The sequence below is a fragment of the Balaenoptera acutorostrata genome, chromosome 17, assembly GCF_949987535.1.
Source record: "Balaenoptera acutorostrata chromosome 17, mBalAcu1.1, whole genome shotgun sequence".
In the NCBI taxonomy this organism is placed as follows: Eukaryota; Metazoa; Chordata; class Mammalia; order Artiodactyla; family Balaenopteridae; genus Balaenoptera; species Balaenoptera acutorostrata.
The window spans coordinates 69,153,748-69,173,838 of record NC_080080.1 but is presented as its reverse complement, the minus strand read 5'-3'; the positions used below and the strand labels follow the sequence as shown (position 1 = coordinate 69,173,838).

At 37.1% G+C, this 20,091-nt stretch overlaps 1 protein-coding gene across 6 annotated transcripts in view; it reads left to right on the top strand.

Moving 5' to 3' along the window:
* The window catches only part of PREX2 (phosphatidylinositol-3,4,5-trisphosphate dependent Rac exchange factor 2), a 279,824-nt gene that overhangs the window by 132,354 nt on the left and 127,379 nt on the right, over nucleotides 1-20,091 (top strand). For all 6 annotated transcript variants that reach the window (XM_057532388.1, XM_007185025.2, XM_057532389.1 and 3 more), the window contains 8 exons: nucleotides 621-763; nucleotides 926-1,018; nucleotides 2,701-2,849; nucleotides 7,297-7,382; nucleotides 12,234-12,370; nucleotides 15,179-15,296; nucleotides 17,690-17,874; nucleotides 19,929-20,090. In XM_057532388.1, coding sequence (XP_057388371.1) covers nucleotides 621-763; nucleotides 926-1,018; nucleotides 2,701-2,849; nucleotides 7,297-7,382; nucleotides 12,234-12,370; nucleotides 15,179-15,296; nucleotides 17,690-17,874; nucleotides 19,929-20,090 — 1,073 coding nt within the window. The remainder of the gene's footprint in view (nucleotides 1-620; nucleotides 764-925; nucleotides 1,019-2,700; nucleotides 2,850-7,296; nucleotides 7,383-12,233; nucleotides 12,371-15,178; nucleotides 15,297-17,689; nucleotides 17,875-19,928; nucleotide 20,091) is intronic.

Here is a 20,091-nt window from a genome sequence, read left to right as displayed (position 1 = left end):
AAAAAACTTACCTTTGCAGAAATAAGGTTTTTTGAGAATAATGTTTTTACAGAAAAGAACTAGGCATTAGTGGGAACTAAAATCACTTTTCGCCCAGAAGACATCTTTCTGGTTTGAAGGGTTGGCATAAAAGCGACCACAGTGGGAATTGGTCACACACATAAGGGCAACAGTTAACCCATTTGAATTTTCCCATAAATGTGCAGGATATTAAAAACAGAAATGTTTTTGTGTTTTTACTTAAAATGTTTACTACAAATTCGAAACACTGTAGGTTTCTCTGTTTTGAATTGCATACATTTTTTGATTCAATATAATCTTTGACTTAAAGTTGGGTTTTAATCTGGAAAGGTGGCAGACTTGGTTAAGAAAAAAAAGTTAACAAGAAAAAAATATTACTTATTTTAAAAATTCAAAATTCTTTAGGTAATAGTAATTTAAAGGAAACATTGGCTTGAAATTATAGAAATGAATAAAAAAGGGTTATTGGGATATTTGTGAATGTAACTTGTTCTAGGCAATGGGACAGGGTATTAATTTACTGAAGGGTCTGTCAGTATGGAAACTGAGGTCAATTTGGGGGTAATTGAAACAGTTTGAATCTCTCTCTGTTTCCGTAGTCCTTGAAAAAAGTGAATTCAAAGATGAACCCTTACTTTTCCGCTTTTTTGCTGATGAAGAAATGGAAGGATCAAATATGAAACATCGACTGATGAAACATGATTTAAAAGTTGTAGAAAATGTTATAGCCAAATCATTATTGGTAAGTTTATTACTGTGCTATGCAAGTTTTCTTCTTGATTAGACATTAACAGGAGATTACATAAACATGTTTGACAGTGATGCAACATATCATTTCATTCTGTTTGATTTATAAGTTTTTTCATAGTTGTTTTATTAATAATGTTAATATTTTGCATTTCAGATTAAATCCAATGAAGGCAGCTATGGTTTTGGGTTAGAAGACAAAAATAAAGTTCCAATAATAAAGTTGGTAGAAAAGGGGTCTAATGCTGAGGTAATGTAAATTAGCATTTTTATTTAACTTTGTCCGTGACATACAAACATAAAAGTTTTAAACAAAGTGAAATCAGCCTTTAAGTATCTTTATGGAAAATAATGTTTCTGAATAATCTTATTCTGAGGTTCTTTTAAATACTGTTGTGATTTGTGACAGAGGATGTCTGGGTACTTAAGGATAGTGGGGGGAGGTATTGTAGAGATCTACAGCTTGAACTGTTGACCTCCTAGGAGTCCAGGTGGCTTATTCCATGTCCGATTCTAGCCTGCAACCCTGTGGAGACTGCATAGGGTGGGACTGTATTGTGTATGTCACATGATTCTTCCCTTAAATCTAGGGCTGTATCTTCTATTTTCCTATCACTTTTGATTGTCTTATTTAAGTACAATTTCCAGCAGTAAAGCACATGCTTTGATTTATTTTCTCATTGGGTTAATGCCAATAAATGTGATTAATGTACTCTCACCTTACCAGACTTTTAAACAAAGGAATCTCCTAATCATTCATTCATTCAGAAATATTTATTTAGTGCTTGTTATGTGATTAGCAGTGTTCTAGGCTCTGGTAATACAGCAGTGAACAAAACAAAGTTCTCTGCCCTCATGGAATGTACCTTCTAATGTTATATCCCAAGTATGTCAGGTTTAAAGTATTCCTACCTCTGCCTGGCTTATAATATGCTTACTCCTCAAGCAAATGTCTCAATATATAAATTTTTAATAAAGAATGAGAAAATGAATGAAGCATGGCTTTTAACTTTGAACCTATTTAAAGTTAGTAGCAAACTGTCACTTACCCTATTTGCTGACGCCCAAGGTCTCTGTCTTTTACCAACCTCATGCAAGACAGAGCTTTATGTACAGCATATTAATTTCAAACAAAATAACTCTGCTCAGCTCATACTCTGTTGGTGGGCCTGGCCAACAAATGACTGTTTTTATTATTTTCTATGATGAGGAAATGTTTTCCCCGGTCATTTTCAGAGGGTGTTCTTGGAGCCCAGCTTCATCTGACTCTGCCACCAATAAAATGCCCTCTCCCGGGTTTTCATCATTTGGCTGGTAACCAAAACAGTGTATAGTTTATAGGCAGTAGGGTTGGTTAAGAAGATTGGCCTGGTTGACATGGAGAGATAATGTCTTCCTTGTCATCGTTCCAGCATCTTGTGATCTGTGCCTGTTGGAGCTCTTCCTTGGTTCCAGGCCATTTCTCTCTCCTGCTCTGTGGTCCCCTAAGCTATGTCAGGCTAGAGATGTATATTTGGTTGTTATCCGTGTCTATATAGAGGTTGAAACTCTCTCAGTTATTTGGCTATAGATGGAAAACACAGGCAAAAAAATTAACCTGGGGTTTGACTGTCGTTAAAAGGATGAAATAAGAAGAACTATAAAATATAACAGAAAAAAAGGGTTACAGGAGAAGTACAATGTTAAATCCTGGAGGGAGGGAGGAGAATTTCAGTAGAGATGGGTGATCAAATTTAAAACTAGGTCAAAGAGAATAACTGTGTTATCTCTTCCACAGTTCTGTATTGTAACATTGTATGAAAACATTGCAGATGTGTTAAAATGTCAAAATCTCTAAGTTCTAGACCTTTTCAGATTCTAATTCTGTGAAAAAATAGGTTTCTTATTAAAATAAAATTTAATTTTTTTTTTTTTTTGCTATTTCTCTCCTAGATGGCTGGCATGGAAGTTGGGAAAAAGATTTTTGCTATTAATGGTGACCTAGTTTTTATGAGACCTTTCAATGAAGTGGATTGCTTCCTGAAATCATGCTTAAATAGCAGAAAACCTCTAAGAGTTCTTGTGAGCACAAAGCCAAGAGAGTAAGTTGTATAATTTATGTGCGGTTTTTTAAAAAATTAGACATAGGTGAATAAAATGGAAAAGTTAACGGAGTAAACATCTGGAATTAAGCATCTCACTGCTTTGCACATTTAAACGTCACCAACATCACTGATACTGGTCTGTAGATAATGGGAAAAAATACGTTGCTTATGATGGTTAAATGCTTGCTACTTAAATCAGGTAGTTTCAACAGAATAATATTTTCCTTTTGTTGCCCCAGTTTTTCTGGTCTGGGTTGGGTTGAGTTTGATGATGAGTGAAGAAAACTAGTAGAACACTTGGCAATGAAAACTTTATTCCGCCATGTTCAGCTCTAAGAATTTCAGGGACTATGAGTTGATTAGATACCATTTGTGATTAAATGTTCATAGGAGATGGCATCAAACCTGGGTGACAGACACTTCCGTGCTTTCATGTACTTAGTAATATGTCCATTATTTAAAAAAATATGTCTGTTTATCTACCTATGATTAGAAAAAAAAACTTATGTTTAGTATAGAAAAGTTAGAGAGTACAGGTTTTTCTAAAGGAAGACATTTTCTTATAATCATATTATCCATAAATGACCATTGTTATTTTTTTGAAATTCAGTGCTAGTTGATTTTTCTAAGTATTGACACACGTACATACAGTCACATATTTATAAAATGGGAACATGATTAATGACCTGGGGGGTTTTTTTGAAAAAAATTAACAAGATATTATGGATATACTTGGAAAACATTAGTTTTTTGTCTGCAAATCGTTGATGGTCTCGTGTTCCTGTATTAGATTTCCATGATTTGTTTAACTAATTAATTAATCGAGAGAATGTATATAAGCTGCTTAGTATAATGTCTTAATGTACTATGATTATATCAATATTACTATTTAAAATTGAAGTCTATTATTTTAATAGTAATAAGCAACTTCATTAATTTGAAGATAAATGAAGGTTACCACTTCAGAAACAAAAAGGTTTATTTTAACTACTTATGAAAATATTCTAAGTATATATGGTATAGTATTCTTCCCTACCTTAATATATATTTTCAGCAATAGCTGGGTCCATCATTTATCTTAAGAGTTAAAGTGCAGTGTAATGGGCTAAATTCTGCAGTGTCATCAAGGTAGAGGCTTTAGCTTCTACCCACAGCTTACCAAGGGGTCTGAAGGAGTGAGAGTGACTCATTAAAGTTAGTAATTTAGGAAGACTTTGAGATACAGGGCAGCAAATAACCATGACAATGTCTTCTCTCTAAACCTAATTATGATCTATTAGTCACCCTTTATCCAACCCTATCTAGGATGAGGCTTATCTAGTTGCCTACCTCTGGACAATTTGAGGGCATTTAAAAGGAAAAGGACAGACTGGAAAGGACTAAGGCAGTAGTATTCCAAAGCAATCATTAGTAAACTAAAGGCCCTCTCCATGGCCCCTTGCCCCCTCATTTAACCCAGCAAATACTTTTCACTGATCATAGACATTACAAGTTAGAGGACTTTGAAGTCATCAGCTTCAATACTGAATAGAAAGGGGCAGATCCTCAGTCCTAGAATTAATTGCTAGATGAGCAGGGTTGGAACCTGGGTCTTTTGACTCTTCCCTCCCTCCGTGTTTGCTGCACAGTATCTGAAACCCGATATTTCTCGTCCAGGTTCAAGCCTCTCTTTCACCATTTGCTTGCTAATTGTGTTGCTTCAACAAACTCATCCATAAAAAATGGGGATAATAAGAGTGCCTATGTCACAGAGGTGCTAAGAACATTAAACAAATCTAGGTTTGCTGGGACGAAGTGAGAGAGTGGCATGGACATATATACACTACCAAATGTAAAATAGATAGCCAGTGGGAAGCAGCTGCATAGCACAGGGAGACCAGCTCGGTGCTTTGTGACCACCTAGAGAGGTGGTATAGGGAGGGTGGGAGGGAGATGCAAGAGGGAAGAGATATGGGGATATATGTATATGTATAGCTGATTCACTTTGTTATACAGAAGTAACTAACACACGAATGTAAAGCAATTATATTCCAATAAAGATGTTAAAAAAATAAATAAATAAAAATAAATAAAATGTACTGGGCACCTATGAGGTTCTGGGTACATTATGAAAGGTAGCATTAAATAAGAAAAAAAAAAGAAGAACTTATTCATGTGTTCTGCATGTAGTATGTATTCCAGTGATGTTATCTGTGATGCTTATCCATTCTCTCATTTTATTTTTTTTTCACTGCTTCTTTCAAGAGCACATTTTACATTTTATTTCAAAACTGTTTTGAGGATGGAGTACTCAATTTTTTCCTTTTTATTTTTAGTTTGTCTGAAGTATTATAACCTTTCCTTTCATATGTCCTTATTCTAACATATGATTCCTATAAATCATTTTCATATTTTCTTATAATAGCTACTTATAATTTATGTAGTATCCTGTTTGGGGGGGAAAAGACAAAAATACGACGGGTAAATACAACAGAATTTTTCTTTTGAACCTAGCTGTATTTTACACTTGATAACATCAAGGAAATTTTCAGAAGGCTTTGTAGCAGATAATTTAGTGCACTTATTTTCCTACAGGAAATGAGCATTCCTCTTGTATAAATTTAATTCTTCTTTTAATCGTATAGTGGTCCCAGCAGGGGAACATGTTTACCAAAGGTCGTTTTATGAAGAGAGCCCAGTATTATGAACAAAATGCATCTCACGGTGCTCTGTATAAATTTTGTTAAGAAAAAATATCATCATCTTCTTGAAGATTAGAGTAAGATCAACCTTGCTTAGCAATATAAGAAAGATAGAAGACCTTACTCAGAAAGAGTTTTGAGAGTTCGCTATGAATTTTTCACAGTCCAAAAGCAACATATAATTCACCATGGCCAGAAAGCTCCAAGTTATTTCAGCAAAAGTGAACTCTCATTCGTAACGTAGAGAAGCATGAGCTACCTCTATTTTTGGTTTCATGCTCAGAAGATGTATTTATTCCCTTTTCTTTTCCTCAGTCAGTTCTATCTTCCATCTTCCAGTGTACCTTTGACACACAGTAGTGCCAAGGTGATGTTCAAAGGAAGCAGATACAGCCTTTTCCATCAAAGTGTTTAATTAAGGATACAGGATGAATTAGTTCCATGACCTCTGTGCCACCAATATGCAGATCACTTCATAGTGTGTCACCTAATTTATAATAACATTTTCAGGCTCCCCTAGAACAGACAGTTTGCATTTCTATCACGGAATGCCTGAATGCCTGCCAGGGTTATATTTTAAATTGCGGGGCCAGCCTCTGCGTTCAGCCCTAAGGGCAGTGTATGGCTTTCTCGAGTTTTCTAGATGCGGTGTTGCTCTTTCATAGACTGCAAATAAGTGCTGTTGTACCTAACTTCTGATTCTGTCTAATGTGCCCTTGAAGTGCTGCCAACTTTTATTTCATGATTAATTCATCATCTTTCGGAAAACACTTTTGTTTCTGGGGCATCAAGGGCCATCCATCAAAATTTATTGGGTTGTATTCATTTGTCTTTGCTCTCTCTGGCAATTTGTTTAAACTCATTTTTATTGTTATGATGTTCCGTCTTGTCTCGTGTTCTCTGCTTTTCATTGTTGCTTTCTGATTTCGGCCTTCCTTCCGTGGAGTAGATCGTTTATTACTACCAGTGGGACATCCCTCCCTGGTTTGCCATGACGGCTGACTCAAGATCTCCGTCTCTTCATCTTCTTTTCCATGTGGATTCATTAAAAATACAGCTTTTCTTACTCTCGTTTACCTTTTGGTGTGTTATCCTTTTAAAATTCCACTGAATAAACACAAAAGTTAATCATACTTGTTAAATTCTTTTGATACTGTGTTTGACAGATCTGTTCTTAAAAACCAGCTCTTTGTTGTTGCTTTATGCTGAAGTTCCCAACAGGTAGAAACATGTGAACCCTGTGTTTCTTGTATATTAATTTTAATGATGAGATTTCGCAGCGTACTGATGCCTTCTTTGTCAGAGTAAACTAAGGAGAGAAGCTTCCATTTTACTAAGTAGTTACATAGTTCACAGCAGGGCAGTTTACCAAAGCTTTCTCTTTTCATCTCCACTGACACCCTGCAAAGTAATGTTAACATCATCAGCTTTCCGTGGAAACTGGCCCAGTTAAGGAGTTCACCCAAGTTATCCAACTATGAAGTGACTAAATCAGGCTTCAAAGCGAGGTTTGTCTGACCCCATCGCCTGTTCCTTGTTCAGGATGTTCTGCACAACGATTGTGTTCCGTGGAGGAGCTCAGGGTGAGGTACCTGCTCTGGGCCCCTGGAAGGGCGCCCACCATGCTTGTCCAGCCCAGTGTCTTTCACACGGGAGACTATGATACGCATTTACTGAAGGACTGAATAATGGTGTGGACAACTATTGTTTCAACCAACTGTGGCGTTTTAAAATCATCTTACCTTATTTTTGATTGGCTTTAGGACAGTGAAAATCCCAGATTCAGCGGAGGGACTTGGCTTCCAGATCCGAGGATATGGCCCTTCGGTGGTGCATGCGGTGGGCAGAGGTGAGAAAACCATCCTGTGTGGTGACCAGCTCGCCAGCAGGTTTGGGTACTCCTTGCTGAACAACAGTATGTTTAAAAGTGCATAATCATGTTGCTGTGAATTTTCTCACTGGTATTTCTACTGTATTAGCTCAATGGTAGTATATTCCTAAAGCAATATTTTCAAAAAGACTCTTCAAATTGTAAGACATATTTATCATTGTTAAAAATTCATAAGAGAATGATGCTTCCCAATCTCACTTTTCTGCATGCTTTAGTTTAATCAAAGGATATAATGACTTTAAGGTTTTGTATTTTTCTCTGACAGCAAATTATTATATTTTTGTCAGCAATTCAAAGATGTGAGTGTTTGGGCTTAAGAATGATCTGTTTGCTTTACATAATGTCTGTTGCTATATGATTACTTTATTCTCATAAGCCATGCATTTTATAAAGCATAAAATGCATTTTAAATTAAATAATTTATGTGACCCAAAACTTATGTTTATATTTTATTCTCTTTTTGTTTGATAGGCAAATCAGCCTTTGATATCTCTTGTTAACATATGTACTTTTAAATTTTATGCTAACACTAATGTGATTTAAGGGAATAACTGTTAGACCCCACGTTGCTGACCATAGTAAGTAAATTGCTGCTGTAGAAAGAAGGATCCATCTAAGCGTACGAAGCCATGTGTTTATCTTAACAAGAGACATGCATGCTTTTCACTACTAAGATATGTGAACTGCAGAGCATCTTAACATGATCACTCCAATATTAGACTGGAAAATTTTGAGAGGACATTGCTATCAGAATCAAATTAATCAAGAATATACTAGCTAGACCCCTATTAGATTATAAAATTGCTTTCATTAGTATATGTATGATAAAAATTAATCTTATTTCAAAACTTGTCTTTTCACTCAGAATTTTAAAACACATAGATTAATAGACATTTAAAATGTTTCCAGTAACTCATTAAAATTATAAAACTGAAATGGGATTCATTGCATACCGAAATGGGATATTTGATACATCAGATATCTCCTTCATTTTCACTAAACCAAAAAGGAGCCAGTCACATTATTGATACTATGAAATAACTGAAAACCTAAGTGAATCGAACTGTGTCTGTTTCCCTATTACAGTATCTTTTAAAGAGCAGGGTTGTATTTTGGGAACTTAGTCATAGGGTAGGGCCAGTTCTGGTTACTATGCTTTTTGCTTCTGAAGAGTAAAAGAAAGACTCATGTGCTTTTCCTTTCGAGTGTGTATTAAATATGGTATTAGTCTGTGGTTTCCTTTTGCACTGTAATTTTGCCGTAAGAAAAAGAAACTTCTTTCCCATTTTTCTTCTTCAGCCCTTTCCCATGGTCACACACTAGAGCATATCAATAATTGGACTTTCACCTTTGGAATCTACAATTCTAATATGCCAATTTCTGACTACAGTCTCTCTTTTGGGTCTCTTATCTGGTTGCTTTAAAATTTGGTTGGTTCTTCAATAAAAAATGGTAAACAAAATTCCATTGGGACTTCCAATCTCGGGATCCTTCTCCTTTTCTCCTGGTTGATTATATCCCTCAAAGTGCCACGTCCTTCCTTAGCCAGCTTTATCCCCGCGGTGGGTCACTTCCGTCACTCTTGTCAACATTGTTAGGATCCTCTCATCCCTGTCTCTCACTTGCGTACAGGGTCCTCTTGTGCTTATCCCTCAGGTGCACTCAGGCCACCTTATTTCAGCTTTGGATAAACCTAACTACATTCTTTGCTTTTTCTCCTGAGCAGCTAGGAAAAAACTATCATGGATATGGAATTAGTATCATCCCAATTCACTGTCTTGTCTTTTACTGAGCCCCTGTTACTACTCAGCAGTGTTTTTATGTGTCTGATCAGCTGTCTCTTTTTCTGTTCATTATTACCTCCTGTCCCCCATGATGACTTCCTTTTTCACCTCACAGACATATTCAGGCTCCCAGGTGTGAAGCCCTCCAAGTCCCACACCCTTTTTTTGCACACGTTGTTGGCTGTTTTACCATCACCAATTTTTCTCCTAGTCTAGAGGAAGAGGCCTTCCATTTTCCTCTCTGGAGTTCAAGGTTAATATCTCTACAGATTTTCTGGAGCCCACCCCTCCAGATACGTCCTCTGGGGTATTACACTGTCAGATATTCCCTTTCCAGAATTTTCAACCTTTCTCTTCACTGAATTACTATAGTAGAGGCTATAAACATGCTCAATTATTTCTCATTGAAATAAACAAAGAAACAAAACTGTCTTAAACTGAACAGCAAATACAAAACCTTCCCTCTTCCTTATTTTCCTCTCTAGATCCTTGCTACACAGAGTGTGGTTCACAGACCTACAACGTTGGCATCACCTGGCAGCTGGTTAGAAATGCAGAATCTCAGGCCCCATCTAAGACTTACTGAATCAGAGTCTGTATTTTAACAAGATCCCCGGGTGATCTGTATGCATGTCAAAGATTGAGACCCTCCTCTCTAGAGTAATGCTCTCAGAACTTATTTTTGTCATGCCAAACTTCCTGAAACGCTGGTCTTTATTTTGGCTGGCCCTTCCTCACTTCCGATTTGAATTTTAGCCCAGTGCTATAGACATCTCCTCCCACCTCCTACCCACGTCTCCAAGAGTAACCCATGTCTTATAAGAGTAATCATGGACTTAACTGGAAAATACAATGGACGTTGAGAGTTCTTGTCTTAATTGAATATTCTGTTGCATTTGTTTAAACTGACTGCTCCCGTTGGCCTAAAACGTTCATTATCTTGATTTCTGAGATGGTACTTTTCAGATTTTTCTCCTACCTCTCCTCTGCCAACTCTTCATCTATTGACCCCTGAACTGTTGGCACTCTCTTCTCTTCTTTGCCTTCTTGCTCTCCATAAACAATCATATTGATCCTCTTTGCTGGAGATTTCTAAATCTCTTTCTCCCGCCCAGATCTCTTGAGTTCTATAGCCTAGATCTAATTGTTTATTAAACATCTCCACCTAAATGCCCCTTTGGCACCTTAAGAAACCCAGTATTATCCCCAACTGAACTTTTTATCTATTCTCTGAAGCTGCTTTACCTTCTGTATTCTCTCTTTATTTAAATAACTCCATCTACTCAGCCACTGAGTCCGAAGGCACAGGAGTGATCCTGAGTGCAGGCTAGAGCCTTTCCGTCAGCGCCATCATCAAACATCAAATACTTGATCTCGTTCTCCCCGTTATAACTAACGCTACCTTAATTCCGTCCTGGGAATTTGCAGTGGATGCTTGCTGTGATTTCGATTTTTGACTTAAACTCCGATGATCCATCCTCTGTTTGCGTAGGCAGGGGTTGGGGGCGATCTGCTTAAAATTCTTAAATGTTTTTCCTCTTGCGTGTATAGTAAAGTTTACACTCAGGACTTCACGCAAAGCGCACAGAGACTGCACAACCTGCTTCTGCTTTGCTCTCCAGTCTCTCTCACCCACTTTCATTCCAAGCTCACACTGACTGCTCCTATGGTCCCAAATGTCCAGGTTATTCTTGACTCAGTGCCTTTTTTCAGGCTCTTTTTTTTCTTCCTCTTCTTTTTTTAAAAAAAAATTTTATTGGAGTATAGTTGATTTACAGTGTTGTGTTAGCTTCAGGTGTACAGCACAGTGAATCACTTATACATACATCCACTCTTTTTTAGATTCTTTTCCCATATAGGCCATTACAGAGGATTGAGTAGAGTTCCCTGGGCTATAGAGTCCCCTGTCCTTATTAGCTATCTATTTCATATATCGTAGTATGTATATGTCATTCCCAGTCTCCCAGGGTATCCCTCCTCCCCACCACCCCCTGGTAACCGTAAGTTTGTTTTCTACATCTGTCACTCTATTTCTGTTTTGTAGATAAGTTCATTTGTACCCTTTTTTTTAGATTCTAGGCTGTTCTTTCTGCTGCAATTTTCCCTCCCTCCCTCAAGGCTCAGCTCAATCCAGAAAAACCACTTAATATTTCTGGGAGTGAATTTTAGTAAGAAGAAATGTATATTCTCTTCTTGAATATAAATTATGTTCTTTAAGATGTTTAATAATTCCTTCGTGGGAGAAATTGCTTACAAAGAAAGGCTCTTCTAACATACTTATAATAAGTTTTATAATCATGGATGTTAATTATGTACATTGTATTTAGCAACGGTGCTTTGTAAATGTTGATTTGCTCAGAATATCAAATAGTAATGATTGGAAGGTTCTGAAAATCTTAACTCACTGGTTAGGATATGCCACTATATCTCTGCAAATAAATGATGGACAGTTGATGTTTTTTGATTAATTTTATTCTCCACAAATTGTCTGTTTCCTGACCCTTTGTACATATCCTGAACTCTTATTTTTCTTAGCAAATCCAGTCCACTCCTAGTTGCTAATTGACTTGATTTTTTTCCTTAAGAATTTCTTTTAATTGTTGGTGTTTTAAAAATGAAAGTGAATACTGTTTCAATATTTAGAGATTTTGTAGACTAAAGGAAGGTAAAAAGGCATGTATTTCTGGCTTTCTCATTGTGCCATTATATATGCATATTTAGAAAATTAGATTGATTAGACATTTGAAAGGGAAAATAACTGATTAGCATTATAAAGGTCTCTTCACAATATCTCTTCAAACTAATTCTTCAGGGGGTGGGAAGATATCTGTTCAACACAGTTTGAATGGCCAGTTAAAAAGCAGGGAATTTTTGGGAGGGCATTGCTGTCAGAGCCAGATTCATCAAGAACATGCTAGCTAGATGTTTATCATATTTTAAAATTGCTTTCCTTACGGTATATGGGATAAAAACGAATCATATTCCTAAAATTAGTTTTTGGCAGTTTTCTCATTTGTATTTAAAGGAACTGTGGCCGCAGCCGCTGGTCTTCACCCTGGACAGTGTATCATCAAAGTAAATGGAATCAATGTCAGCAAAGAGACACACGCCAGTGTTATTGCCCATGTCACGGCCTGCAGGAAGTACAGGAGACCAACGAAGGTAAACTTCCCTTGGCTGGTGTAGCTGTAATCACAAACTTGCACAGAAGGCCCTGGGGACAGCATGGGATAGTGCCAGGGCTGTTTGTGGTTTCCACTGCCAAGTTCACATTTAAGTGCAGCACTTTCAATCTCATAATGCTTGTTTTATCTGCATAATTAGTTATAATCGATTCTGCTTAAATGTCCACATTTTGCTGCTACAGTATTATCACCAGTTTAAAAAGTGCTCTGGGCTATTTTCATTTTCATCGTGATGAGTCTTCAAATAGCTAACTGTTTATCAAATTGAAATCCGAAGGTCTGAACTGTTTTCTTGACTCTTGTGATTGCCTTAGAATCTATAATGGTCAGCATGTACCTCCATCTGTATATATGAATTACAAATGCTTACACTGTTTATTATAAAACTTCTGTGAAAAAGAAAACATTGTGGGTTTTATAGGGTCTGTGATTGACTGTTGGATATATTTTTATTTAGGTAGCTGAATTTAGCTTTTAAAAGAAAATACCAATATGTGCTTGCCATTACTTACAATTTTAAGTACTGTCCTCTGATCCAAAGTTTAAGTGCTATACAAAAATAAAATTAGAATCCTAATTGACAAGTAAAGCTTATTATCTCATGAGATACAAGGGAGTGTTGGATTATAAGAGAAAATTCTCTCAAATTAATTAACTGAGTGCAAAAGGAATTTTAAAGGACAGGCTTTCTATTTTTTTCTGTCATGCTCGGTGAAGTACTCTTTTCTAGATTTGAGCATATGACTTTGTGTCCAAAACAGAAAGATGAGTGGCTATTTTCTCCTAGGCCAGGACTGACATCCTGCAAAATACTGAGCCCACAAGAAAATAGCTGACCAATTTTGCTTACTAATAAGGTCAAACGAGCACAGCAGATTGGAATTCACACGTAGATGCCTAGGTTATTTGGGTTGACAGTAGTTTAATAAATATTTATTGAACTGTATTAGTAAATGAAGTTTTAAAAAGATACTAAAATGATCAAATTTTTCCCCTTCTATCAAAATTTTTAAAAGTAGCCAAATTGATTTGAGTTTCATTTCTTTTCATTTCCCCTGTCTCCCTTGTTGGAGAGGTGTTGATCAGTGAAATAATTAAGAAAAGCAATAAATGGACAGAAAAATTCACTAAGTGAATAACGTGCTCTATCGGGTATCGACTGCCACAAAACAGACTGTCCCAAAGCTTAGTGACTTAGAACAACAGTGATTAATTGTTTCTCTTGGTTCTCCGGGTTGACTGGGTGTTGGTTCCTGGGAGGGCTTCGTCCTGATGTGGCTTTGTTCTGCTGGGAACTGACTGGCGCTGGGGTCCCCCTCCTGATGGCCTCTCACTCCAGAGCCCCTCCACCTGGCCTTCCTTTCCATTCCTTAGCAGAATTCTCCTTTGTGCCTGGTGTCTGGGTTTCAAGAGGGAATATTACAGGCAGTCAACTCTTTACATCATGCTTGCTACTGCTATCCCTTCCCTTTGAGGAGTCAGATCACGTGACCAAGCCCAGGCTGAGTGTGGGAAGGAGCTACACAAAGGTGTGGACTCTGGGGGATGTGGTTACTTGGAGGCCACAACAGGTCACCAAGGTGTACTTGAATGATTAAATGTTAACTAGCATTTTAATGATGGGTAGCAATATAATAATCAAACACAATTGTGAAGTTAATACTAGAGAAAAATGGATAGTACAAATTATATCACGCTTCATTCATGCAACTCAGCTTATCGTCTTACCTAGGAAAAGTACAAACATTAAAGTGGTAATGCAACCCTGAAAGCATTACTTGGTAGCCATTTCATCTCTCTCATTTATCTAAATAAGACAGGAACTGCTACTTCAATGAAAATATAGGATGATTTATGACGTGGAAGGATTAAAAGATAGTTATATCAGTTGGGAACCCCATGAGATGAAAGGTGTTCTTCCAATTTTCTTATTGGTTAGATTCACAAAAACCATTAAATGTGTTGAAACATATGTGACTGTTAGGAGAGCATTTAAATCATTTGTACAATTATAGACCATTGCTTCTTCAGAAAAGTGTCTATCTAACATTTATTTAAAAATGTAATTTATAATTCATTTTGAGATAGACGAATCATTTAAGACGTTTGGGAAATACGTCTTACTTAAAAGCCTATTATCTATCTTTGGAAGAAAAAATCTCAAGCTTAAAAATGTCAGTTTGCTGAAAAATATATATTTTTTTAGTTTTATCATCCTATCAGATTCTCACTGACTTAGTAATCTTTTTTTTAAATTTATTTGTTTTTATTTATTTATTTTTGGCTGCGTTGGGTCTTCGTTGCTGTGTGCAGGCTTTCTCTAGTTGCGGCGAGTGGGGGCTACTCTTCGTTGTGGTGCGCAGACTTCTCATTGCGGTGGCTTCTCTTGTTGCGGAGCATGGGCTCTAGGTGCGCGGGCTTCAGTAGTTGTGGCTCGCGGGCTCTAGAGCACAGGCTCAGTAGTTGTGGCTCACGGGCTTAGTTGCTCTGTGGCATGTGGGATCTTCCTGGACCAGGGCTCGAACCCATGTCCCCTGCATTGGCAGGCGGATTCTTAACCACTGCCCCACCAGGGAAGTCCCTGTTGAAAAATAATGCCACCGACTTTCTATTAGTTTCTGACATTGATTTTCCTTCTCTTTCAAATGTTATTGTATTTTATTGTATTTAAACTAGAAGAATAAGTAAGATTGTCAACTCTCCTTTTGAAGTAGGTTTATGAAATGGATATGCATTTCAGGAAGCACTAATACCTCTGAGGTTTCTTTCTCCCCCTCATTTCCAGCAAGATTCCATTCAATGGGTTTATAACAGCATTGAGAGCGCTCAGGAAGACCTTCAGAAGTCTAACTCCAAACCCCCAGGAGATGAAGCAGGGGATGCTTTTGACTGTAAAGTAGAAGGTGGGTCCCTCCTTTTGCTCCTCATTGCCCAATAGTATGCTTTGTCCATGTGCCATTGCCGAGTCCCAGTTATTGAAAACCTTATATGTTCAAGCCACTTCTTAGTCATCTCAAACAGATGTCACGTCAAATCCCTAAGTCATAATTGCTGGTGACTAACATAGAATAGCTATGCCACTTTCTTAGGTACTTTATTAAATGTTTTATGTGGATTATCTCATCAAGTCATCAAAAACGAAAATCTATTAAAGGTGTGATTATCATCTTTCTCATTTTATGGGAGAAGAAATAGAGACCCATATAGGTGAATGGACATGCCCAAGAGATGCCGAATCTCAGCCCCACCCCAGATCTGCTGAATGAGAATCTCCATTTTAACAAGATCTTATCTGTATGTACATTACAATTTCAGAAGCCCTAGTTTAGAAGGTCCATAGTTCCTTTGAAAATACGTTTCTTTTCCTTTTCTTTTAAATAGAAATATAGTTGATTTACAATGTTGTGTAAGTTTCAGGTGTACAGCAAAGTGATTGTTATACGTATATATATATATTCTTTTTCAGAGTTTTTTCCATTCTAGGTTATTATAAGATATTGAATATAGTTCCCTGTGCTATACAGTAGGTCTTTGTTTTGAAAATACTTTCTTGATTCAATAACTTTTACTGTATTCTTACAGTAATGAAGGAGGCAAACTAATAATGTGAGTGTGAGGGGGAGAGAGATCTTTTGATATGGACTCATACCATTTCTGTTTTCTCAGTGAAGCGAACCTGCAGGTCACTCTATTCAGTAGCGAAGGGTGAAGGGACTGAGGAACTACATTTATGTTTGCATTTAACAAATACCTTGAAATATCATTATAAACTTTTTCATGGAACTCCTTGAATCCTCTCCTACATTTTCTTGGTATCTTTCCGCTTATACTATTGGTGGATGTCTCTGGACATTTTTATTGTACTATTAGGTTCTTCCAAACCAGCATAGCTGGAAAATTTGCTATGCACACTGAATCATATGGGGGTACTTAGGAAAAGCTGTTTTCCCTCCATTCCTGGAAGGCCACTTGGGAGGAGCTGCCTGGATCATGAACGACATCAGAAATATTTCAATCTCATTGGAGCAGCAAAGCTGTAGTGATAAATCAGCTCTCTTATTTATTTAAACCAGGACAAATCTCAGGACCTTGTCTTGAGGCTTTTATTCCTCATTTATAGTTAGTTTTTGCTAATCATCATTGGTGCCACAGTGAAAGGTAGAATGGGTTAGTGAGATGCTCTGGAAATTGATTTATAGCTATTCTTGGACTTAATTATTTTAAAGAAAACCATTTTTCTGCTTTTGCCTATTTTTTAAAATAAATTTATTTATTTTATTTATTTATTTTTGGCTGCGTTGTGTCTTCGTTGCTGCGTGGGCTTTCTCTAGTTGAGGAGAGCAGGGGCTACTCTTCGTTGCGGTGCGTGGGCTTCTCATTGCAGTGGCTTCTCTTGTTGCGGAGCACAGGCTCTAGGTGCATGGGCTTCAGTAGTTGTGACACGTGGGCTCAGTAGTTGTGGCGCACGGGCTTAGTTGCTCCGCGGCATGTGGGATCTTCCCGGACCAGGGCTCGAACCCATGTCCCCTGCATTGGCAGGTCGATTCTTAACCACTGCGCCAACAGGGAAGCCCTGCTTTTGCCTATTTTATATTTACTGTTTCTGCTATTCTAGGGTTTAATTGTGTTAAGTAAACTAATATTCTGTTTTTGCTTATTTAATATTTACTGTTAGATTCCTCAGCAGTTTCTTGCTTGAGACTTTAGCTGTTTTTTCCCCTAGCTGACTGATTGTTGGCCAAAAACCTATAGGAATACGTTCCAGATGGAAATTTTATTACAGTGAACAATGACACATTTTCACAATGAGTCAGCTTCAGAAGATGCTGTTTGGGAAAATTCAGGCGCTCTCTGCTTAAAAAAATAATTATTCCATCTCCTTTCTGCTTCTTCAATATGGTTTTCTGTATTTTTTCTGCTTTGAGAAAATATTCATCCAATGTTTGAGGCAGTTTTAGGAACCCTGACTTTAAGTTATGCATGCTTTTAATGAAAAAATTATATGTTTAATGTTAATATAGGTATAAATAGGCATACATATGGTCCATAGATCAAAATGGGTATGCAAAGATAAGACTAGTCATGTTAGAGTGGTAAGATTTGGATTGGTCAATCATGTATTTTTTTAAATGTTCTTATTTTTAAAAATGTTAACAAGAATAGACGCTTCATTTAGCACAGCAGATTAGTCACCCTTTAAAGAACTCTTTAAAAATTATTCAAAGAGACTCAAATTATTTGAAGAGACTAACAAACCCCTCCTGAATTTGCTGAATTAAAATTGTCTTTATTCCAGAGGTAATTGACAAGTTCAACACCATGGCCATCATCGACGGGAAGAAGGAGCACGTGAGTCTGACGGTGGATAACGTCCACCTAGAGTATGGCGTCGTGTACGAGTATGACAGCACCGCTGGGATCAAGTGCAACGTGGTGGAGAAGATGATCGAGCCCAAAGGTTTCTTCAGCCTCACTGCCAAGGTACGAGCGATCCCTGCAAAGGAAGGGATTTTGTTCTCGGTTAAGCAACTGAAACCCTCCCTCACCCCCACTTTAAAAAATGTAAATAGCTGTATATGTTTCAGCTGTCCACTCATTCAAGTTCTTTTTCATGTTCTTTTTTCCCCCATTACTCAGTTTATGTACAGTCTTTTTTTTTTTTTTTTTAATTGATCTCTTGGAGCACAGTGTCATGTTAGATGGGACGCTTGCCCAGGCGAGCATTAGTTGATTTGGCAAAGGTGTCTTTGCATTTAGTAAGTTTACTACGTCTGTTAATTCAGTATCATGAATACGTTTCAGATGGTTTTCATGACAGGCGGTGCTTTCCTAAATGTACATAACCCTGTGAAGAATATTTGAAGTCGTAAAATGCATTCAAATTCTGCAAGTCTCATGTTTATTTCATAAAATTGCTCGAAGCTTAGAGATCAGTTTATGAATAGATCTTCAGGTATTTATACAATTCTTAGATGCAAAGGATCTTGTACTTAGTCCTTAGACTACAGCAGAACAGGAAGGGAGAAAGGGGGTCTTCATCCAAATGGATAAAACATATGCTAAGTTAAGAGGCGACCCTGTGTTTGCTTTTCATGATCCTTCCACAAGGTAAATCGATCAGACTCCTGTTGGACCCTCCACAGGTTGGAGCTTTAGTGTTCCATCTGCTTTTGTATAGCTTTGCCACCTTTATTTCTTCATCTTCATGTTTTGAATGTGTGTAGTTGAGATAGATCTGGCATTAATAACATGTATTTTTTTTATTTTAGTGGAAGAAAAATAATATAAAAATCCAAATGCACTATTTCAAAAATAATTATTTTATGTTTTTGTTTTATATTCTGAAAGTTAACTTTTGAAAAAATCCCATCATTCTGATGGCATTGTACCACTATATGTACCTACTGATAGAGAATCTATATTTTCAAAATGCAACCCCCTCCCAGCTACATTATACTATTAAGAGGATCCATGGAAGAGTTTGGGATCAGGTTATTGTAATTATTTTATCTCATTTTCTAGCTATTTCAAATTGGCAAGATTACATGGATTATTTTATATATGACAACTGTACAGCTTAGTCTGCACATATTTCTATTTTACACATGAAGAAAAATCAAAGAAATTAAGAAATTTAACCAAGATCACACTGCTAATGATAAAGTAAGCTCTAATTTCTAGACTAGTGATTCAACAGAAAACTCACACTCTATATTCTGCAAGACAGGGAAATGGAGGTGGTGAAGGAGTTCAAATAAAAACAGCATCTATAGGTTGTCTCACACAATATTATAAAACTGTCAGGTAAGGGCGTAATCAGTCCTTGTGATCTTTGAACAATCATGAATGCTACATGTAAATAATAAACATAATTAATTCTCAGTTCATGGGAAATTCTCAGTGATTCATGGTGTACACACACACACACACACACACACACACACACACACACGCTGCCTTATAATTGATTAAAACAGCCAAAAGGATTTACTAGTTGAATACGTCATATGGATGCTTTTATCTAATGCTTTTATCAGACGGAGTTCAGACACTGAAAGCAACATTGCTTTTTACTTTATCAAGAGAAAGTCTCATTTATTCATTCCTTCAGCAAACATTTGTTAAATGCACTCTCTGTACCAGGCTCTCAGTAGCAAGCAAGGATATGGTTTTCCTTAGTTTTTGTTGTTGTACTACCAAACTGAGAAAAAAAAATGTTCTGAGTAACTCTAAAATATGGGCAGTGTGTTCCCCCATCAGAGTGTACTGATTTATCCAGCAAGGAGTCTTTGAAGTCCCCTCACCTCCCTCAGGCAGCCTTTTATAGCCAGCAGAAGGGAAAACAGGAGATGCCAGACACACAAGTCCATCACTTCACTGCCAGGGTTTATTGAACATACAAATCCCAGGCAGCTAAAAGAAGCACACTGGGGAAAGCCACCCTGTGCTGTGGAATTGTGAAAATTTTATTTGGCTGATTTTGAAGGTTTTTTTTACTTGTTCTATTTTGTGTGTGTGTGTATGTGTGTCTACAGATTCTTGAAGCCCTGGCTAAAAGCGATGATCATTTTGTACAAAACTGCACCAGCCTTAACTCTTTGAACGAGGTGATTCCTACTGACCTTCAGAGTAAATTCAGTGCTGTTTGCAATGAAAAAATTGAGCGCATATGTCAGAGAATATCCAGTTATAAAAAGG